The sequence below is a fragment of the Hemitrygon akajei genome, chromosome 6 (assembly GCF_048418815.1).
Source record: "Hemitrygon akajei chromosome 6, sHemAka1.3, whole genome shotgun sequence".
Lineage (NCBI taxonomy): Eukaryota > Metazoa > Chordata > Chondrichthyes > Myliobatiformes > Dasyatidae > Hemitrygon > Hemitrygon akajei.
Genome location: NC_133129.1, coordinates 34,388,302 through 34,404,943, shown reverse-complemented (window position 1 = coordinate 34,404,943; position 16,642 = coordinate 34,388,302). Strand labels below are relative to the sequence as shown.

The window sequence follows — 16,642 nt, the reverse complement described above, 5'->3', positions numbered from 1 at the left end:
CCTCTGAATCAAACTGTTCTGTGTCCGTTGAGACCTTGCTTTGAGTAGGAAACTCCCCACATCTCCCACTCTCATCCACCGGTATGAGACTCCAAATTCTCCTTCACTCCCACTGACAACACAAGCTAATAACAGCCAGAGCTACAGGTTCTCACTAGATCCTGGTCTTCCAGAGCAGCAACTATTCTTCCAGATTGGACAGTAGGTAGATCTGGCCTGGTCTGAGCAAGATTCTTGGAATAATTATGTTAAATTAGCCCTGCAAAAGGATAAGATAAGGGAACACAAACCAATTCTCATAGAGGGATCAGAAGTGGGGAGAGCGAGCAATTTCAAGTTCCTGGGTATTAATACCTCTGAGGAATTAACCTGGTCCTGACATATCAATGCAGCTACAAAGAAGTCAAGACAGCAGCTATATATCATTGGGAGTTCGAGGAGATTTGGTTTCTCAACTGAAACACTTGAAAACTTCTATATTTGTACTGTGGAGAGCATTTTGACAAGCTGCATCACTGTCAGGCATGGGTGGGAGGAGTACTGCTCAGGATTGTAGCAAGCTGCAGAGAGCTGTAAAATTAGTCAGCTCCATCATGGGTACTGGCCTCCGCAGTATCCAAGGCATCTTCAAGGAGTAGTGCCTCAGAAAAGCGGTTTCTATCATCAGGGTCTCTCACCACCCACGACCTGCCCTCTTTCCATTGTTACTGTCAGGAAGGAGGTACAGAAGCCTGAAGCGATTCAGGATCAGCTTCTTCCCCTCTGCCATCCAATTTCTAAATAAACATTGAAACCATGAACACTACTTCACTACTATTTTTTTAAATTTATGTTTTTTGCACTACTCATTTTATATGATTATTTAATATACATATATACACTATAATATACTGTAATCCAGGTATTTTTGTATTGCATTGTACTGCTGCTGGAAAGTTAACAAATTTCATGACATATGCCAGTGATATTAAACTTGATACTGATTCATTCTACCTTGGCTGCAGTACCACATTCCCAGAACATGCAGCCTATTTAAGAGTGAGGGGCATGGCAGGGTTTGTGTCGTGTGTTTTGCACCCTCAGTAGGCTATCTCCGCCGTTTATTTAAAAGTTTTTCTTTTGTAAAGAAGCTATCACTCTGCCTGTTTCAGGTACTGTGCGTGCGCATGGAGGCACAAGGGTGAAGATGCTGGGATCTGGAGCAATGGATAATCTGTAGATGGAACTCAGCAGGTTGAGCAGGCCCAACGTCTGCATGTCGGAAGACCAAATTAGAGTCTGCTGGAGGCCAACGAAGATGGCTTGTCTTGATGTGAGAGGTCTGAATTATGTGGGTGGGAGGGATGTTCTGCTGTTGCGTTTTTGCTGCTTGGGGTCTGCTTTGTTCTGTTCTGTGTTGTTCCACTGAGCATTGTGGCCAGAATATGTGGCGACACTTGCAGGCAGCCCCAGCACACCTTCGCGTGTGTTGGTTATTAATACAAGCGACGCATTTTACTGTATGTTTCAATGTATACAGTAAGTAAACTTGATAAAGATAAATCAATGAACTTGGTACATAAATATGAATCTTGACTGTTCAATTTGTTGGGGGGGGGGGGGTGGGGAACAGCTCTCAATATTTCTGGTTGAAGCCTAACTGTGTGTGCATATACCAGAAGATCAGTACACTTGTTACAAGATAGCCTCTGATATCAGTTCTGGGCTGGTGTACGAGGCATGTAAGAATAGCCAGGGAAACACAGGTAAAAATCAAGCCTCGCCCATTCTTCACTCTCAGGATATGAAGGTGTTGCCAATAAGGCTGCATTTATTGTGCATTCCTTGCTGCTGCCTTAATGTGCCCTGTAATGATTTGATATGAGCGAGTGCCTTATGAGGCCAATTCACAGATCAGTTTAGATTCAATCACATTGGTGTAGAATTGGAGTAACATAAAAGGATTGAAGGAATGCAACTTCCTTCCTCAAAGGTCATCAGTGAATTTGTTAGGAATTTACAACTGTTTGGTAGTTTACCGGACAAATTGTTGCCAACTTTTCTTTCAATTCCAGCTTTTCAAAGCAAAATTCAACTTAAACTACAAAGCTGTGATTTGAAAGCACATACTCTGGGGACCAGACAAGAAACACAGTTCTGACTGATATGCCAAACTTCAATGAAATTCATGTGGCATGCAGCATAGCAGTTAGCACAACGCTTTACAATGCCAGCGATCAGTGATAGCGGTTCTATTCCCAGCTGCTGTCTGTAAGCAGTTTGTACGTTGAATAAACTCGTCTCAGGCTTCCAACCGGGTACAGGTATTGATTTTCACCAACGTTTCAATGACAAACTCTATAATCTTCATCAGGGATGATGCCAAGGCATGTTTAGTCCAGTGGTATATATACCCCTGTCTTCCATCCCCCTTGATTGGTTGGTCTGCAACCAATCAGGTTTCTGCTGTCCCACCTTGTTTACAATCGAATTCCAGTTCTTCTTTAGAGTGAGACCTTCATCTTTGTTAAAATTCTTATCCTCTAGTTTTATTTCTACTGTGCCATGCCAATGGCTTTTGGGACTGATTGGTGAAGGAAGGCTGGTCAATGACCAATTAACCTACCAAATGGTATGTCTTTGGACTGTGAGAGGAAACTGGAGCACCTGGAGGAAACCCAGGTGGACACAGGTAGAACATATAAGCTCCTAACAGGTAATCGTGGGAATTGAACCCAGGTCGCTGGCACTGTAAAGCATTGTGCTAACCACTACATTACCGTATATCATTGATTACAGTGGACATAAAAATGATGAGAGGTATCATCATGACCCACTGTTAAACAAAAGTGAAGATGTGCTTCCTGAGCTAAGCTGTAGCATTAACAACACAGCGTCATTGAGATGAGAGAGTCCAAAGTTCAAAATTCAAAGTAAAGTCGATAGTACTACCCTGAGATTTGTCTTCTTGCAGACCTTATCAGTAGAATGAAGAAATAAATAGAATCAATGAAAAACCACACACAAAGACTGACAACCAGCCAATGTGTAAATACAAAAAAATAAGTAAATAAATAATACAGGGAACTTGAGTTGCAGAGTCCTTGAAAATGAATTCATGGGTTGTGGAGTCAATTCATTGTTGAGGTGAGTGAAGTTATCTACACTGGCTTAGGAGACTGATGGTCATAAGGTATTAACTGGTCCTGAACTAGCTGGTAGGGGATCTAAAGCTCCTGTACCTTCTTCCCGACTGTAGTAGCAAGAAGAGAATACAGCCTAAATGGCAGGGGGGGGGGGGGCGCTTGATGAAGGATGCTGCTTTCTTGTGGCAGTGCTCCTCCTTTTTGATGTGTTCAATGGTGGGGAGGGCTATTCCTGTTATGGACTGGGTTATAACCACCACTTTCTCATTGTTGCGCACTGGTGTTCCTTAGGGCATGAAAAAAATCACAGATGCTGGGCCATTCATCTTGTGTGCCCATTCCCAGCTTCCAGCGACTTGTGATATACTGTATTTCCTTCAATCTCAAGTAACTAATGCATCTCTAACCCAGTCAGAGTTTGAGCAGGCTTTCTTAACACCGGGGCCAGTATACCGGCACAGGAATCAGGACAGTCAGATCATGCTGATCCAGGAGCCAGTACAGACAGAGAGACTAACTCAGGGGTCTGTGCAGGCACAGGGCCCAGTACCAGCAGGCCATGTTAACCCCAGACAAACCAGGCTCCATACATACCACTCATTGTACTGACCTCTCTCATTAACAAGGCATTTTCACCCACAGAAATGTCGCACATGTAAGGTGATTTTTGTTTTTTACACCATTCTCTATAAACTCTAGGCAATATTGTGCATGAGAATCCTAGGAAATCAGTAGTTTTTGAAATACTCAAACCAAAATTCATTCCATAGTCAAAGTCATTTGTATCACATTTTTCCCCCTTCTGATGTTTGGTTTGAACAACAAGTGAACCTCTTGACCATGTCTGCATGCTTTTCTACATTGAGTTGCTGTCACATGATTGGCCGATTGGATATTTGCATTAAGGAGAAATTGTACAGGTGTACCTAATAAAGTGGCTATTGAGTGCGATTATCTCTCCATGATCACCCTATGACTGCTCCTGATGAAAGATAACAAGTTCTTGGTAAAGATTGCAAAAGTGAACAAAAGGGCAATTTGACATTATTATTTAATAAAATGCAACTTGATTGATTCCATGATGTGTTTTATATGATTTTTGGATCTGAAGTCTTCCAAAACCTGAATTAGTAAACTGTCAGTTGATATTTGTGTGAAACCCTTTGGTTTCAGGAGATTTAAACTTTATGGTTTTAGGAACACTGACATGGCAATTGCCTTTGAATTCACTTGTCTTCATGCTGAAAGGTATTTTATTAATAACTGACATTTCATTTCACTAAGATTTCATCTTAATGTTTTTCCACACTAACCTACCACCATTCACTGCGGGAAAGGCTACTCTTAAAGGTTAAAGCAAGTAAAAGCTGGGATTTAGGTAAGGAATTGGTTGAAATGAAGAGAGTACTGGATGGATGATGTATGTAACAGTTCCTGTTAGTGAGTAAGAGTCAGCCAAACTATATGGCACGGTTATACAACTACGGCCACTGCCTTACAACTCCAGACAGCCCAGTTCGATCTTGAACTCTGATGCTGTGCACGTCCTCCCTCTGACTGCTCAGATTTCCCACAGTTTCCTCCAATTTCCAAAATCATGGGAATGTAGCGATGTACTGCATACGAAGCAAGAAACAACGACACGCAGTCGGTAAGTTGCTTTGAGACTGGTTTATTCAAACTTCGTGGCGCTGGCTTTTAATCGCCTAGCTCCCGCCCTCTCCGGGCAGAAATGACATCAGAGGTGCATTACCAAAGTCTCTCCCCGCGCGCGGGCTATTTGTGAGCCGGTTTGCCTGCGCAGAAATTGGGTCATCACAGGAACACACTTGCCTTTAGGAGTCGGGGCGTCACGTTAAAACCTGTACAAAGCACTGGAGAGACTATGTTTGCAATATCGTGTGCAATTGTAGTTGCTCAGTAATAGGAAGGAAGTCATTGAGCTGGAAAGGGTGCAGAGAGGACCGCAAGAATGTTCTGGGACTGCTGGGATTGAGTTATGAGGAGAGGCTGCACAGCCTGGGTCTGTTTTCTCCTGGAGCATGGGAGACTAAGAGATGACCACAAAGAAGTATTTAACATCATGAGAGACAGAGAGAAGTTGAATGGTAGGGGAGTCGAAAACTAAAGAGCAAAGGTTTCAGATGAGAGGGCATAACTTTAAAGGTGATCGGAGAGGTAACCTTCTTACATTGAGGGTGGCAGGTATATAGAGTGAGTTACCAGAGGAATCTGTAGAGGCAGGTACAAATACAACATTTCACAGACACTTAGACAGGCACAAGGATAGGAAAGGTCTAGAGGGATATTGTCCATACGTAGGCAGATGAGTCAGGCTTATGGTCTGGTCTCCAAGCTGTATAACTCAATGCATGTGGGTTAGTCGGTTAAAAGGTCATTGTAAATTGCAAAGCAGCATTCACAAAAGCTGGAAGAACTCAAAGGGTCAGGCAGCATCTACGGAAAATAATAAACAGTTGACGTACTGGGCCAAGAGCCTTCCCATTTTTTGTAGGTCGTTAAGCAGATGGGAATGTGTGGAGAACAAAGTGGGATTAGAGCAGGGTTAATGTAAACGAATGCCTGATGGTCAGCGTCGGATTAACCATATAACATATAACAATCACAGCACGGAAACAGGCCATTCCGGCCCTCCTAGTCCGTGCCAAACTCTTAATCTCACCTAGTCCCACCTACCCGCACTCAGCCCATAACCCTCCACTCCTTTCCTATCCATATACCTATCCAATTTTACCTTAAATGACACAACTGATCTGGCCTCTACTACTTCTACAGGAAGCTCATTCCACACAGCTATCACTCTCTGAGTAAAGAAATACCCCCTCGTGTTTCCCTTAAACTTTTGCCCCCTAACTCTCAAATCATGTCCTCTCGTTTGAATCTCCCCTACTCTCAATGGAAACAGCCTATTCACGTCAACTCTATCTATCCCTCTCAACATTTTAAATACCTCGATCAAATCCCCCCTCAACCTTCTACGCTCCAATGAATAGAGACCTAACTTGTTCAACCTTTCTCTGTAACTTAAGTGCTGAAACCCTGGTAACATCCTAGTAAATCGTCTCTGCACTCTCTCTAATTTATTGATATCTTTCCTATAATTCGGTGACCAGAACTGTACACAATATTCCAAATTTGGCCTTACCAATGCCTTGTACAATTTTAACATTACATCCCAACTTCTGTACTCAATGCTCTGATTTATAAAGGCCAGCGTTCCAAAAGCCTTCTTCACCACCCTATCTACATGAGACTCCACCTTCAGGGAACTATGCACTGTTATTCCTAGATCTCTCTGTTCCACTGCATTCCTCAATGCCCTACCATTTACCCTGTATGTTCTATTTGGATTATTCCTGCCAAAATGTAGAACCTCACACTTCTCAGCATTAAACTCCATCTGCCAACGTTCAGCCCATTCTTCTAACCGGCATAAATCTCCCTGCAAGCTTTGAAAACCCACCTCATTATCCACAACACCTCCTACCTTAGTATCATCAGCATACTTACTAATCCAATTTACCACCCCATCATCCAGATCATTTATGTATATTACAAACAACATTGGGCCCAAAACAGATCCCTGAGGCACCCCGCTAGTCACCGGCCTCCATCCCGATAAACAATTATCCACCACTACTCTCTGGCATCTCCCATCTAGCCACTGTTGAATCCATTTTATTACTCCAGCATTAATACCTAACGACTGAACCTTCTTAACTAACCTTCCATGTGGAACTTTGTCAAAGGCCTTGCTGAAGTCCATATAGACTACATCCACTGCCTTACCCTCGTCAACATTCCTCGTAACTGCTTCAAAAAATTCAATAAGGTTTGTCAAATTTGTCAAAAGGATTGAATGATTAATTAACTTACTTATTTATTCATTCATTTGTTTAGAGATACAATGCGGAATAGGCCCTTCTGGCCATTCGGGTCGTGCTGCCCAGCAACCCCCAGTTTAACCCTAGCCTAATCATGGGCCAATTTGCAATGAGCAATTTTGAACAGATCTTTGAAAGGACCTGGAGAAAACCCACACATTCCATGGGAAGGCCGTACAGACTCCTTACAGATAACTTCAGAATTGAACTCTGAACTCCGACGCCCCGGGCTGTAACAGCGTTGCACTAACTGCTATGTTACCACAGCTTGGTGGGCTCAAGCACCAACTTCCATATTGTGTGATGACATGAATACAGCACACTAAGTACAGTACATATCTGGTGAGACTTGTTCAGATTATCTGACAGGAAAGCCTCTTCTCAAGTCGAATGTTCTTGAAGTGGCTGTGATCATTTTAGGCTGATTTATTTCTTAATAGGGAGCCAATACAGGATCAACATCCAACATCAAGCTAAAAATGGAGGCAGCAAGTTTTGAAAGATCTTAATTTTATGGAGTGTGGGATGCAGCACTTGCAATAGCACCATTAGGGGTGTCACAAGAGACAGGTTCAAAATCGCCACATTGGGACCTAGTGCATAATCTCTGGGTTCCCAAGGCAGTACCACAGCCACTATAGTACCAAAGCACACAGTTATTAACAGTCTTCTCCTTACCTGGTCTTGTATACTCATCAGCCTCCCTGTGAACCAAGTCTTTGACCCTGTTTCCATACAGGAGCCTGGTGTCGTGATCATAAGCTTTAAGAGTCTCACTGGAGCTGTAGGATTTCTGTGTAGGAACCCGGCAGTCGTCCTTGTCAACTGCAGAACTTGTGTACCGCTTCTCTTTATCGCGTCTGTTCTTTGTGAGGGAGCAGTAGGGCCTACGTTCTTTCACATCCATACTTCAGGCATTATGTGTCCAGCCTTCCACTGTCTCACTTGAATCTCGTTTCAATTCAGAAAGTCCTGGACAAAACAGAGCAAAGAGAAAACCAGCCATTTGAGCATATATCCAGCAACACATACAGTGGAGCAACCAACTTGCTTCCTTTATCACACTGATTGGCTTGATATACTGCATGAAGAACTAATACTGAAAAGTGGAAATGGCTTTTTAATTGTCTATTATGAGCTGCAATGTCTCTTTGTTCATTTCTGTGGCAGCACAATCTTCTAGGTGATAAGGATCGGATGAACAATTAACAGACTATTATTCACAGACAATACAGTCAAAATATGGTTTCACATTTTATTCCAGTTATATTTCCTTTAAGTACTCTTCCAACAGAATAGCCAGTGGAGAGAAGTACTTACAGAAAGAGATGATGGGAAGGTTATCAAATTATAACCAGTTTGTTCCCAGCAATACCTCTGGAACAGAATGTGATAAAGGGACTGGTTAACAATACTCAGATAAAGAAGAGCCAGTGTTCTCCACGCTTCTTTCCAGCCGCAACTCTAACCTGAATCCGAATAATCCCAACTCAGCAAGGTCAAAGTAAATTTACTATCGAAGTACACATCATATAGGGCTATAAGCTACCTCAAGATTCATTTTTTTGCAGGCATTTACAGGCATATAAATAAATACTATAGAATTTATGAAAAACATACATAAACAAAAATGGACAAACAACCAATGTGCACAAGAAGACAAATTGTGTAAGTAAGAAATAAATAATACAGACGACATAAGTTGCAGAGTCCTTGAAAGTAGGTTGTGGTGGGTGAAGTTATCCTCACTGGTTCAAGAGCCTGATGGTTGTAGGGTTGTAGGGCAGCATGCTTCAGCCCCATCCCTGCAAACCGGAATGCCAGGACGGTGATGAGGTGGAGTGCTTTCAGTTTACACCCTTTGTGTGCTGACAGGAAGCCTCTAGTTCTTACAACTTCTGCGCTCAGCTGCTGAAGCAAATCTGTGAGCAAAGGTAATCAGGCATATGGCACTCAACCAGAAAGACCTGGCCCACTGAGTAAATGTGAGGCTCATGCTGCCTGTGCACTTGGACTTCCCCTGACTGCGAAGAGGTAGGCAAGCCAATCCACTGAACCACGGGGCAAAGCAGGCTTGGAGCAGGAACGATGCATGCCTTTGGGCTATCATTTGACCTCCGGCCCGTCCTAAACTCTGAGCATGTAACAGAAGTTTAAGACTTGTTGAGGCCCAAGTCTCAACTGCCAATAGATCACCAAGAAATAGATATTCGTCAACTTGGCCATAAACTAAATGCCACACATGGATATGCACCAGGTGAGCAGATGCCAAGAGACAGTGGGCAAACTAACTGCTCTTGCAGGCATAACAGCAATGACTACATTGCAGCATAATTAATGCCTTGAGATGTTACGGAGAAATGTGACACAGTGAAGTCTTTCAATTTCTTTACTCCATAATTATACATTTAGTTGGTGGCCATCTTCTGCAGAAAGCTGTCAAATCTTCATTGCAGCCATGATAAATATTATTTTCATCAAGAGCTAAACAATCTCTTGCAGCAATATCACTTATTTCATTTCTGATCTGGTTCTACCTTCAGTTTTCCAGCTAAAGCTCGCTTCCATTGTTTGCCGCTTAAAGTGATGGGGGAGATGGAAACATCGAGGTAAATGCGGAAGGTGAGAGCTGATCGACCGCCTGACTTTTGATCACTAGTGAGATCGCTCTGCTGCTGGAAATGGGACACTGCCTTTTGATCGCTGGTGGGATCGCCCTGTTAGCGGAGTGGAGCGACTCCCTTTTAATTGCTGGAGGGTTGCTCTGCACTAGAGAGGGGACACTGCCTTTTGATCGCTGGTGGGATCGCTCTGCTACCGGAGAGGGGAAACGGCCTTTTGATCGCTGGTGGGATCGCTCTGCTACTGGAGAGGGGAAACGGCCTTTTGATCGCTGGTGGGATCGCTCTGCTACCGGAGAGGGAAAACGGCCTTTTGATTGCTGGTGGAATCACTCTACCACTGGAGAGAGGAGACAGCCTTTTTGATTGCTGGTGGGATCGCTCTGTTGCTACAGATGGAGAGGCCTGTTACTGTGCCCAAAGAATGATACCCGGGTTTTCTGCATTTTGGATATGGACTTGATCTGTAGACTTTATTTCTGTCTTACAGGTTTTTATTTTCTGCATTTTTTGCCTGATCTTTCTCATTTTTTTTGTGTGCAGGGGAGGGGGATTTGGGGGTTGATGATCACGCTGCCATTCTTTTCTTTCTCAGTTTTGTGGCTTTCTGCAGAAGAAGAATTTCAGAGTGCATATTTTGATAATAAATGAACCTTTGAACTTTTGAGAAAACACAACATCTGCGTTGTAGCAGTTAAAGAACAAATCAAAATGGCTCAGAAACTGAGTAAGGGAATTGACACTGTATGAAGTACTTCCAAATAACTAAGTTCCAATTCAAAAAAAGAATAAACAAGAGAAAATCTGCAGGTGCTGGAAATCCAAGCAACACACACAAAATGCTGGAGGAACTCAGCAGGCCAGGCAGCATCTATGGAAAGGAGTAAACGATCGACGTTCTGGGCTGGATAAAAAGACTCAGGACTGGATAAAAAGAAAGTAAAAAAGTACTATGTCTTGCACCCAGACATAGTACTTTCATTCCAAGCCCCACTTTAACCTCTGGGTTGACGGAGCCCAGTCCTACATATGAGATTTTTTTGTGTGTGTTGTTCAAAAAAAAAGTATGTTTGATTCTTTATTATGAAACCAGCAACAACGAGCAACCAAAATTAACTTTATTAACGATATAAGCAAAATAAACAAAACAAGCAATGTTACAAAATAAGTGATAACAGAATCAATGATATTAACAAAGTCAGCAGTAAATAAAAAATATTTAAACCCTGCTCACTCTTTCTCTAACGAAACTAACGGCACAAAGGGTGAATACACAACTATGCTAATTTAATTCTACCACCGCAACTCACATGACAAATGACTGTAACCCATAATAAAACGTGCAACACTAAGTACAGACAGACAGAAAATATATACATGGCTCCTACATGCATGACTTCAATGCCTGTTGCTGATTACTCTCTTCTTAGAGCCTTTAAGTGGTCAAAGTTGCTGATTTCCCTCTCACCCAGGCATAGTACTTTCTTTCCAAATCCCATTTTAAATTCTGGATTGACAGAGCCCTGAAATCATGTCCCACCCCAGACGTGGAGGGAATTAAGTTGTTTCATACTCAGCACCCTATATTTAGGAGTAATTCCAAAGGCTTCGAACAACAGAAATGTGCACTGCATATTTGTCTTAATGTGCAAAATGTCCTAAAGTGCTTTACAGGGGCATGCTGTGCAAAACAAAATTTCTATGCATAACAGAGCAAATCCTGAGAGGAGGCAAGAAGTTGAGCTTTCAAGAGAGAAATCTGAAGAGGGGAGGCTTTTCCAGAGAATGCTTAGACAATTACAGGCTCTTTCTTCACTGAATAAATACTGGGAGGGTGAAGATATAGATAGCACCTGAACTGGGGGAATAAATCATTTTTGATTACATCAGATGTGCCGAGATTGCTGATGTGGAAGGATTGAAAATTTAAATTGATAAGCCAAGAAGATCAGAAGGATGAAAGGTAGTGTGGTGTCTGTTATGGGAATTGACACAAGTGCATCATTTTCATCAGTAAGAAGTTTGTTGAGGATTAATCCTGGGAGGCAACTGAGAAGAACCTTAGTAACATTGAATCTGGCTGAACTAAAGACAAAAGCACGGTGCCCACTGTGAGGTGTAGGAAGCCTCTGTGAAATTCCCTTTGGGTCAAAACTCATGGAGTCATGATCACTGGTGGGTCTACATGCTACAGAAACAGGAGCTGCTATTCTGAATAGATATAAAAGTTTAAGAGATTTTGACAGTAAATTTAGAGCTGGTTTTGCTGGATGGAAGTCTAGAACCAGGGCAAAATCAGCCATGTAGAACTAAGATGAGGAGAACTTTCATCTTCTAAAGGATGATGAATGTCTTAATTACAAGACTGAGGATTTTTGTTTGTTGAGTATAGAGGAGAAAAGTTTATTTTCCTTAAAAAGTTTGAACTTATCTGGGGACCTGACAACAAAGCGGAAGCTCCAGAGTTCCAACGTATACTATCTTAATGTAAATACAAGCATTTACGGACAAATAAAGAAATACAATAGAATTTATGAAAATCTATACATAATCAAAAACTAACAAACAACCAATGTGCAAAGGACAAATCATGCAACTAATAAAATAAATAATACTGAGAACAAGTGAGTCTATAGGTTGTAGAGACAGTTCAGCATTGAGGTCAGTGAAGTTATCCATGCTGATTCAGGAGCCTGATGGTTATCAGATAATAATCGTTCCTGTACATGGTGGTGTGGGACCTAAGGCCCCTGTACCTCCTGATCATAGTAGTAAGAAGAGAGCATGGTCTGGATGATGGGGGTCCTTGATGATGGATGCTGCTTTCTTGTGGCGCTGCTACTTGTAGGTGTACTCAATAGTGGAGAAGGCCTTTTCTGTGATGGGCTGGGCTGTATGACAATGTTCCCTCTAATTTTTTTTTACAGCTGAATGAACCAACCATTGCTCTGAGCAGGAATTTTTTACACGGCCAGAAGACTGTGGAACTTCTTTTTTGTAATATGCATACTATGAATATTTAGAATGAAAATAGAAATATCAAATATGTTCAGTTTTATTTATTAATTTAAGTGTATGATGAAATACAGTACAGAAAATAAAATCTTTCATTTTCTGTAAACTTTTTCCCATCAGTCTTGGCAACGTGCACAGGAACATATCAGTTACTGCGCAGCCACGCACCCCTGTAGCTAAGAGGGAACTGTGGCTGCTTCATTCACTTTTTCTAGACTTTTCTGCTCTTGGGTATTGCTGTTTCCATGCCAGTCCATGATATCGTCAACATGAGGTAAAAAAATCAGCTACAATCCTGTTGAATGGCAGAGTGAACTTAAGGAGCCCCATAATCCATTGCTGCTCCTACCTCTCAAATGTCATAGGTCGTACATCCCTGACCGTCCCCACTCTTTCCTGCCTTTGCTTTGTAGATGGGCGTTAATCCAGCATTCAAACGTTCATTAGCCTTGAGAAATGTTGTTAAGTACTGCGAAAATACAGCTCAAATTATCTCAACTCCTCCTAAACTGTGAATATAAACAATATACGAGATGCAGATTTACAGCAATCTATGCTGCAGGAAAGGCCACTGAGGATCTCTCCATCCAAAACAACAGGGACAGCAACTCATGAACACTTCAATACCTGAACTTTCTTCCCAAGTCACACAAGATCCAGATTTTAAAAAATGTACCTTCATTCCTTCATTGTCTCTGGGTTCAGACTCTGGAGATTACAGAGTGAGCTGTAGAGTCCTACAGCAACAGAAGCATACCCTATGGTCCAACTGGCCCATGCTGATCAAGATTATCATCCAAATTAGTCCAAGTTGTTAAAGTACATGCCTCAATCACTTCATCTGGCAGCTCATTCTATCTTCTGGGTGAAGATGTGCCCCATTCAGGTTCTTAATTAATCTCTACCCACTCTCTATCCCCCACACGATTTTATACACCTCCACATTATCACCTTTCATATTCCTTTGCTCCAATGAATAAAGTCTGAACCAGCTCAACTTCAATGAGTCCCAGCAACATCCTTGTAATTCTCCTTTGCACCCCTTCCAGCTTAATATAATCTTTCCTATATTCGGACAACTAGAACTAAACACAATATTCCAAATGAGGCCTTAAAAATGTCTTGTACAATTGCTATATGACTTCTCAAATTCTACTGACAGAACAAGCTGACTGATGAAGGTCAGTGTGCCCAAACTCTTCTTCACCACCCTGTTCACCTGTGGCATCACCTTCAGGGAAACTTGTGCTTGTCATCTTAAGTTTCTCAGTTTTAGAACAGACCCAGGGCCCTGCAGATCACTGTGTAAATTCTCGTTTGCTTTGACTTCCCAAAAGGCAACACCTCACTACTCTTCTGACTTGGAAAAGCAGCCCCCTTGTTCTTTCTTCTGCCCTCTCCCATGGGGCAGAAAATACAAAAGCTTCAGAACGCATTCCACCAGACTCAAGAACAGCTTTTATCACAGTTATGAGACCCTTGAACAGAGCTCCCATCAGCTAAAAGATGAAATCTTGAACTCTCTATTTCCTAATGGTCGCTCTCACACTTCCTTTCTCCTACTTGCACCTTGCCTGCTACACTGCAATTATAAATGGCACTACCTGTGTGGATGGCATGCAAAAAAAGCTTTCACTGCATCATAGTACATATGACAACAATAAGCCAATATCATTATCTAATACTAATTTGTTTTCTCTCTGTACACCAGCTGCCTGACCTGCTGGGTATTCTCAGTAACTTGACGGTTAAATCTCCAGCTCTATGACATTATTCTGAGAGGTGGCACAGTAGCATGGTGGTTAGCAGGAGAGGTGACCTGGGTTCAATTCCTGCTGCTGCCTGTAAGGAGTTTGTACTTTCTCCCCGTGACCATGTGGTTTCCCTCCGGGTGCTCCGGTTTCCTCCCACAGTCCAAAGACATGCTGGTTAGCAGGTGAATTGATCATTGTAAACTGTCCAGTGATTAGGATAGGGTTAAATTTGGGGATTGCTGGGTCCCATGGCTTGAAGGGCCAGACAGCCTACTCTACACTGTATATCAATAAGCAATAAATAATAAATGTTTAGCCCAGGGATTGGACAGAGACCCAATTTAATGCCTTATCTGAAATATGATACCTTTGACAGTACAGCACTCCCTACAGTACAACACTAGGTCAAATACCTGCTTAAGTACCTTTTAAATTTGATGAACATTTTTTTTTGTCATGACTGCTGTTTTAGTAAGTGACTTCCAAAATCTTTCCACCATCTGGGTTTTGGAAGGTTCTCATCAGAGTTCTAAATCCTCAGCTAAGAAAACATCCCAAAGCAGGTTTAAAATCCAGGTACAATGGGTAATTTCTAATTGGGACATTTCTAATCTTCAAAGTTTAATGTTCTAAGTAAATTTGTTGCCAAAGTACATATATGTCACCAGATACAATCCAGAGATTCATTTTCTTGTGGGCATACTCAATAAATCCATAATAGAATAATAACCATAATAGAATCAATGAATGACCACACCAACTGGGCATTCAATCAGGGCGCAAAAGACAAACAACTATGCAAATTCAAACAGAAATAAATAATAATAATAAATAAACAATAAATATCACAGACATGAGACAAAGAGTCCTTGAAGGTGAGCCCATAGGTTGTGGGAACATTTCAGTGATGGTGCAAGTGAAGTAAAGTGAAGTTATCCCCTTTGGTTCAAGAGCTAATTGTTCAGTGGTGGTAATTGTTCCAGAATCTGGTGGTGGTGAGTCTTGGTGTTTCTGTACCTTCTTCTTTATGGCAGCAGTGAGAAGATCTGGGTGGTGGGAGTCACTGATGATGGATGCTACTTTCCTGCAACAACACTCCGTGTAGATGTGCTCAGTGGTGCAGAGAGCTTTACAATAATGGACTGGGCCATATCCACTACTTTTTATAGCATTTTCCATTGAAGGGCATTGGTGTTTCCATATTGGGTGTGATGCAGCCAGTCAATATATTCTTCACCATACATCTAATCTTCACAAACTTCTAAGGAAGTAGAGGCACTGCAGTGCTTCCTTTGTAATTGCACTTACATACTGGGCTCAGGACAGATCTTCTGAAATGGGAATACTGAGGATTTTAAAGTTACTGACTCTCTCCACCTCTGATCCCTTGCTGAGGATTGACTCATGGATTGCTGGTTTCCTCCTCGTGAAGTCACTAGTCCACTCCTTGGCCTCGCCTACTTGTCTCCCCAGGCAGTCCGTTGGGTCAGGAGTTGTCTTGCTTCCAGAGTGATTCAATGTTGGGAGACTATTTTACAGAAGCTACCACAGGGATCTGACAGTGAGACCACAGCCTCTACTACTAACTCTATAGTTACGGGGGGATTATACTTTTACTGGAGGAAGCTAGAAGGTTCATCAGGATGAATCCCGGGCTGAAGGGGTTCCCTTATGATATGAAGTTGAGATTAAGTCTCTACCTCATTCAGCATACTGAAACATTCTGAAAGGGCTTGATGAGGTAAATGCAGAGGCTGCTTTGATTTTTATATGTTCTTATGCATCCATTAACCACAGTGGCCCAACTAGGTCCACTATTCTGACACTCAAACAGCTGTGTTCAGGAGGTTCCTTCTACAATTTTCACTCTCTATGCTTCTAAGATGATCCTCAATTCTTTCTTTCATCCACTAATGCACTTGCTTGATTGTCTGGTGACTAATTGCACTCAGAAACTCTGCCAGGTGCTGAGCTGGCTGGCCTTGGCAAGGAGAAACCAACAGGAAGATAGCAAAATTCTCACCGTTACCCCTATTCCTTTCCACGTGGGTATCAGAGGATAACAAGAGAGTTTGTCTGAAGCAAGCGACAAAATATAAAACATTCAACGGAAATTTTTCGTGTCAGCAACCTCTCTATGATGAACTGAATTGGAAGTTGACACTTGGGGAAAAGTAGCTTTGTGTGAGTTGGAGTCCAGATCCACCATTAGTCATGATGAT

General features: G+C 42.1%; 1 protein-coding gene across 13 annotated transcripts in view; it reads right to left on the bottom strand.

The window, feature by feature from the left end:
• The window catches only part of LOC140728939 (teneurin-3), a 2,305,574-nt gene that overhangs the window by 549,550 nt on the left and 1,739,382 nt on the right, over positions 1–16,642 (bottom strand). For all 13 annotated transcript variants that reach the window (XM_073048051.1, XM_073048055.1, XM_073048053.1 and 10 more), the window contains one exon: positions 7,709–8,002. In XM_073048051.1, coding sequence (XP_072904152.1) covers positions 7,709–7,937 — 229 coding nt within the window. In that variant the 5' untranslated portion in view covers positions 7,938–8,002. The remainder of the gene's footprint in view (positions 1–7,708; positions 8,003–16,642) is intronic.